The sequence below is a fragment of the Chelon labrosus genome (assembly GCF_963514085.1).
Source record: "Chelon labrosus genome assembly, chromosome: 13".
Lineage (NCBI taxonomy): Eukaryota > Metazoa > Chordata > Actinopteri > Mugiliformes > Mugilidae > Chelon > Chelon labrosus.
In genome coordinates this window covers 14,477,556-14,484,182 of record NC_140346.1, presented here as the reverse complement: position 1 = coordinate 14,484,182, position 6,627 = coordinate 14,477,556, and the positions used below count along the sequence as shown (strand labels likewise).

General features: G+C 42.1%; 1 protein-coding gene across 1 annotated transcript; it reads left to right on the top strand.

The window, feature by feature from the left end:
* Positions 1-1,906: 1,906 nt before the first annotated feature.
* LOC311498030 (mRNA decay activator protein ZFP36L1) lies at positions 1,907-4,857 on the top strand. Its single transcript, XM_084558464.1, has 2 exons — positions 1,907-2,052; positions 2,530-4,857. Exons 1-2 carry the CDS (start codon positions 2,020-2,022, stop codon positions 3,769-3,771), a joined length of 1,275 nt encoding a protein of 424 aa, XP_084414590.1. The 5' UTR covers positions 1,907-2,019; the 3' UTR covers positions 3,772-4,857.
* Positions 4,858-6,627: the final 1,770 nt, after the last annotated feature.

The following is a 6,627-nucleotide window of genomic DNA, read 5'->3' as shown; positions in this document are numbered from 1 at the left end:
ATGAATTTTAAAACAAAATACAAAAAAATAATAATAATAATAATCTTAAAACCCCTTGAGAAATACTACTAATCGTAATCCTCATGTATTTTTTGCTTTGCTTCTTCCCTTCCCCTATTTCTTTTACATTGCCCTCTAATATTGCCGTAACTTTTCATACTTGCACAACACTTATTAGAATGTATGTGCTGTCATTGCCAGGACTGAAGATGACTCATGTGAGTGGGTGACGCATGAAGTGGCGATGGTGAACAATGAAAAGAAAAAAAAAGATGAAACAAATAGTATATGATATCGGGACAACAGATGTGTAGAAACACAACAGAAAGACATGCTGCGTCTGAGTCATATATTTTTTTTCTCGTGATGTATTAAGTTGTGATTGACGTTTCAGTCAATGCACATTGTCACTTGAAACAGCTCTGCTCACTTAGAAAAGCTATTATAGTTCTGTGTGGCTGATTTACTCGTGATAAGTGTATTTAGAAGTGACTTGAAATTCAGATAAAGTTGTGCGGAAACAGCCCGTGCAGTGTGTGAGTTAAGGAGATAACTATTGGAGAGTGTGTATACAGCTATGCCCTTCAAAATAACACAGACTCGCACAACAAGTTAATGTAACACGTTCCGGGAGGGGAGGGGATGGCTGCCACGTTCCTCTCAACTCCTAAGAGAAAGAAAACAAAAACCTACTGCAGTGCTCACTATGGAAACAGTATCAACGGTATAAAGAGGAAAACATCAGCTACTGTCAATACGCTTCTTGCAATAACATAATCAGTTGTTTTTGTGAAGCTTATGTGACATTTGACTGTGAACAGTGACAGGCTTAATTCCATTGTGGGCCACAGATTTCCATCAGATGTGAATCTTTCACTGAAACAGCTTAAAAAAAGTGCCTTTGATTTTGTAAACTAATGAAGAATTAAACTGTTGTGCTGAGGAAACTTTTAAAAATAAAGAAACTATAGAGCAAACAAATGTTAAAAAAATAAAAAATGTGATTTTAATATACACGAAAACTAATGAGGACTCAGTCATCAGGTTTGTTTTGATCATCGGTCCTTGCGTTTATTTTTACTCACAGCCAAAAGGTTTCTCCCTTCGACTTATCAATACTTCTATCGGTTGTGTTCTGGTAACAGCTGAACCTCCCTCTGTACTCCGAAGGAGCTCTTCTTTAGTCACAACAGAAACCAAGGGATATAAGGGGAAATGTAGCTCAATGTGTTCTGGTAAACAACAACGTAAAGTATTCTCTCCACTTTGTGGGTAAAAAAAAAAAAAAAAAAAGAAACACGCACACGCACACGCACACACACACACAGAAACTATACAGTATGTGATCAGGGACTAGATGAGTTATATATTTCCTGAAAATACAGCATTAGTCATCGCAATGTATATACTGTAAATACGTGACTATGTGTCCCGAGATGAAAAGTTCACTATACATTTTAGCATAAACAAACGGCCGTAAGTGACACCTCGCGCTTCAATTCTGTGAAAAATGTCACAGATTAATCACTCTGCAGGAAACTTCTAATCCTTCCTATATGTGAAAATGTACAGGATGAGACTGAACTCCGGAAAACCAAGCATAAACAACTCTAGGCCTAGATCCAGAACTGTGTGAGAGCTGTGTAAATAAGCCACTTTGCTTTCACATGACCACGAAACTGAAACATTTCACACAGCTAGCTAAAAATACAGTTTTCTTTCTCCCCCCCCCCCTCTCTCTCTCTGTCGCTCGCTCTCTCTCTCTCTCTCTCTGTTTTTTTTCAAATGTTGTTGTTTGACTACCCGCCCATCTCTGAGCTCACCATGAAACTTGAGGCGGAGGGAGGGTCATCCGGGAACATAGCGAGTGGAAACTCCTTCTAAGCCAAGGAGGAGCTTGAGGAACACATAAAAGGGGATCTGAGCGGAGACTTCACTCCAAGTCCGGACACACATAATCAACAGTGTACCGTGGATCAGAGCTGAATCTTCTCCTCCTTGTGGTCAAAGGGATACAGCATGTCCGAGATGCTTGACGATATTCTCACAAAGGTGAGTCAGAAAATCTGTGTGTTTTGATTCTATTATTTTGGAAAGTTTAAGTGGATTCAGCTCTTTCCCCAACTGGCTTTTTTTATTATTATTATTTATCCCTGCTCATCTGATTCCTCCATGAACCACTGATTTGACAGTTTACTCCCTTGGAGCCGACTCTGGCAACAGATGGTTTCTTCGCTTTATAGATATTCAGATAAGGGACGCTGCCAGTTTGTCGAGTTGTTTGTCTCTTGCAATCTGGTCTTGCCAGTGAATGTAACACAGAGGCCAAAAGCTCCAATCATTGACATTTGTACTATGGGATTGCATATGACGGCAAATTAAACGTTACTGTGTTACAATAACCTACTTTAGTTTGACATTATTGTCTTTAAAAAGTTTTGGAAGACGTTTTGAGAAGTAAAAACAAACCTGTCATCTGAATAAGTCGCATGGATTCTGTATAGTAACCGTTTCAACCTTCTTCCGCAGAACCTTAGGAACCTGGCCCTGAACGACGCCTTGCTCTTAACAGAGCCTCAACTCAAACTCCCAGGGCAGAGTCAGCTGAACCGGTCAGCCTCCTATTTCTCTCCTCCCTCCCCTCCTGCCTGTTCTGGCCTCAGCTTGAGCACTGAGCATGTTAACGATGACGACAATGGCAGCTCTTTTTGGCCATCCAACATCTGGGGCCAGGCGCCTTTTTCTAAACAAAAACAACTCCCCTTCCGGCCCGACCGCTCCATGAGCCTGACCGAGTCCAGCAGCAGCATGCTCTCCTCGTTTGGACAGATGAAGAACCTGGAGGGGTTCCCGTCACCGGGCGCTTCTACTACTGTGGCTCCCCCGCCAGGCTTTCCTCCTTCATCCAACCTCCTTCCTCAGGTCCAGCCAGTGCAGGCCTCTAACCGCTACAAGACTGAGCTGTGCCGTGGCTTCCAGGAGACTGGCAGCTGCAAGTATGGCAGTAAGTGCCAGTTTGCCCACGGGGAGGCAGAACTGCGTGGACTGTACCGCCATCCCAAGTATAAGACAGAGAACTGCAGAACCTTTTACAACTTTGGTTACTGCCCCTACGGCTCACGCTGCCACTTCATCCATGAGGAGAAAATCAGCGGAGGTCTGTCAACATCTGCCAAATTCCAGCGACAACCAACTGCCAACAGTGGCAACAATCCACGCCACCAGCTCCGCCAGAGTCTCAGCTTTGCTGGTTTCCTGGGCTCTTCACGCAGCTCATCTCCTCCGACATTCCCTTCGTCCTTCAATGATCCTAACCTGGGGTTCAGCCGTGCTCCCTCAGTCTCTCCACCTCCTGCTGACCTCCTCTCCCCAGTCTTTTCCGACACCGTGCAACGCGAGGCAGCTGCATTCCAGTTTGGCAACCATCAGACCCGTGCCAGCACTGGAGACATCCATAACATTCCTCTCATCTTGGCGCCAAAAGCCTCACGCTGTGTGTGTGGTCATGGAAATAACTTTAACAGCAACAACAGCAGAGTCTTCAGCAGCATGGAGGATGGGCAACACCAGGACAGCAACAAGCTGTTTCCTGGGTCTGGAGGCCACGGAGGATTCATGAAGCCTACTGCACTCCAGCGATTCTCCTCTGAGGATTCTCTGGAAGACAGCTACAGCAGCAGCGGAGGTTCCAGTGGAACCGAGTCTCCAACTTTTGACGGATCAGCCACCAAGCGGCTCACTGTGTTCGAACGTCTGTCCCTGTCTGACTAAAATGATCCAAAGGAAAGGGACAGCAGAAAAGTGACACTTTAATAACTTTATTCTGTCTCTCTGTACTTTCGTCAAAACCAGAACTGTTCAGAACAAGTCGACGAGTTGACGCAATAACACTTAAAGTTCTTAATTTATATTTGTAAAAATGGAACTCATCTTAGACAAACTACACATACTGAGATGATTTTAGTACCCAAATGTTAGCAGACTCTATTTTTATACTTACAAATAATGTGTAGCTTATTAGACCTTTGTATGTGGTCTTCCGTAAGAATTAACTCCTCTGCAGGTCTTGACATTACCAGTAAATATTCTGGTGTGCAATTAACACAAATCTGTAGTGATCAAAATGGCTTATCTGTAGTGATAATCATTAATGCCTATGCCTTAAAGATTTTCCCTGCCTCATGTGCCACAAACAGTATGTTTGATTCAGTAGCCTTAATCAGTGAGACCTGACATGTGTCTGTGATATGCACTTTACAGCTAATTCAAACGGGAGAAGCTTGTCAAATCTCCCAGTAGCATTCAACCAAAGCTTCATATTTCACCCTGCTACGTGTGTGTGTGCGTGTGTGTGTGTGCGCGCGTGTGTCTGTTATCTATGCATGTGCGGGTGTATGTTTAACCTTGTCATTTTTCTTGGTGTGCCTGCAAATATAAGCTACAGAATGCTGAAAGATCAAAGTGTGCTGATAGAAGAAGGCATGTCAGCGAGTTTAGATCTGAATATCCTGACACACTTAAAGAGATTTGATTCTGTAAAAAAAACACGCTGTTATATTTGCTCGTTGGTAATTTGTGCACCGTCTTTTACCCCCCCTCCCGTTTGTTTGACAGCCTGGTTCAGGGAACACCGCAGTATTCCTTTCTGTTATGCGTTGCCTTTTGTTGTTTAACTTAAACAAATATATTTATTATGATATTTATTTGTGTTTAAAGAAAAAAAATGTATTTTGTACTTTATTTATGGAGAAATATTTCAAGGTCTGTGAAATGCCAATGTGAGAAAAGGCAGTAAACAATAGAATCTTATATTTTTAATTTTGTGAAAGGGACAAAATAAATTTCTGAATTAAGAAATTACCGTATACTCTCTTTATTTACTTGCATTATTAGGTGAAGGCATCTTACATAACTTTACATAATATTATACACTTATTCTAACTTAAATCTTCACAGTCTTCACACACAGTTTAGAAACTTACTTAACCATAGTAGCATTTAGATAAAGGCCCTTTTATGACACAGTACAGACAGCACATGTCAGTGCTGGCTCAGTCCATTAAACGTCCCAGTCAGCCATGACCAGCATAAACAAAAGAACGGACCTCCCATAAGTGGAATGCAACCACCATTAATACACCTGTGCTTTAGCTGCTTGCAACACAAAATGTCTGCTGTGGAAAAATTCTAATGGAGGGACATTACTCAAGAAGTCTGTTCAGCTGTTCAGCAAAATTCTACATAATTTTTAATGGCATAAGATCATGACTACATTATCTGAAGCGATCTGATTTCACTTCAATTTGGTGATCAACTGCAAGTCTATTCAGGACGTCGCACCGGAACATTCATGCTGATTTTCATAGAAACACTGTTTTGCACCTCAGATGTATGAGTTTATATGCTGTGTTACAAGAAACTGAAGAGAAACAGCCACCTTGAATGTCTGTCCTTCTCATTTTCACTCCCCACTGTGTTTTGTGGCATACATTACCTTTGTTGTGTATACAGTGTACTACCTAGATCACCTCACGTACGTACACAATTACACAGCTTTTGATTTCCAGGTACAAACTCATTACAAAAAAAAAAAAAAAAAAAACTCCTAATAGGGTTATAAAACACTCTTTGTGCTTTCTAAAACTGTGTGTTTACCCGTGTTAAATTTAGCAGGCTGGCCTGGCTACGAGTGTTGAGAGTTCACAAACTCTCTTATAGAAATTCAGGAAATTCAGTGATGAAATTAAGTTGTTGAGAAACAATGACTGCAGTCAGTTAAGAGAAAAACAACCACAGGGCAGCATTGCAGAAATTAGGTTCTTTTTTGCACAAGTCACTGCAGAACTTCCAAAATTAGGGTTGAATGCCCAAGATAGCCATTGATTGTATATGAAGATGGAACCCCCTGTGAAGTCTCCCATAGGTTTCCTGAAGTGCGGGTTTGAAGCTCAAGGGAGGCGCCCCTGGCCACCACCATCTTGGCAGTGCCTGGCTCCACCTAATGCGCACTTTATAGTACAGCGGTATGTGCATTGGCCAGGTGGACTGTGCAGAGTGACACTCAACACACCTGGACAACCAACACACAGGTATAAACGCTTTCAAAAGCGTAACCACCTATGCTGTAGCTACATACCCAACATGGCACAGTAATGTAAATTAAGCTTAACTCCAGCCAGTTCAAAAAAGGACTTACGGGGAGTGGTCCGCTTTTTAAGCCGGCCTCAAGTGGACACCTCAGGTGTAGTTTATGGGAATTCCGCATTGTGTTATTCTTCCTTAACATTCTTGAAACATGTTTCCTATCATGTAATGTCTCACAGAACATGTAGGGCGCTAATGGGTTTACACATAAGGCACTCCTTTTAATGGAAACATTGAGCTGTTGTCATTATCACCTATCAGCCTCTTTGATTGAGCTCTTCTTCTTCATAACTTGAATTATCAATGTTCAGAAACTAAATGATGATAAGATTGCGTAAGGAAGCAGAAACTTATGAAAATGCCCCCTTGCAATTTCCAGTTTAAACTCCCACCGTTGTTGCCAGTTGCGCAACCTGCCACCACCCAGTCAAAGCAGAGGGTCATGTGTAGCAAGGCTGTTATCTGGAAAAAAGAAAAGGCGAT

What these genes read in the sequence shown, in the direction of transcription:
- LOC311498030 (XM_084558464.1), top strand. Translation starts at nt 2,020, where the DNA reads ATGTCCGAGATGCTTGACGATATTCTCACAAAG. An exon ending in TTGACGATATTCTCACAAAG is followed by an intron (nt 2,053 to 2,529) that starts GTGAGTCAGAAA and finishes CTTCTTCCGCAG; the next exon opens with AACCTTAGGAACCTGGCCCT.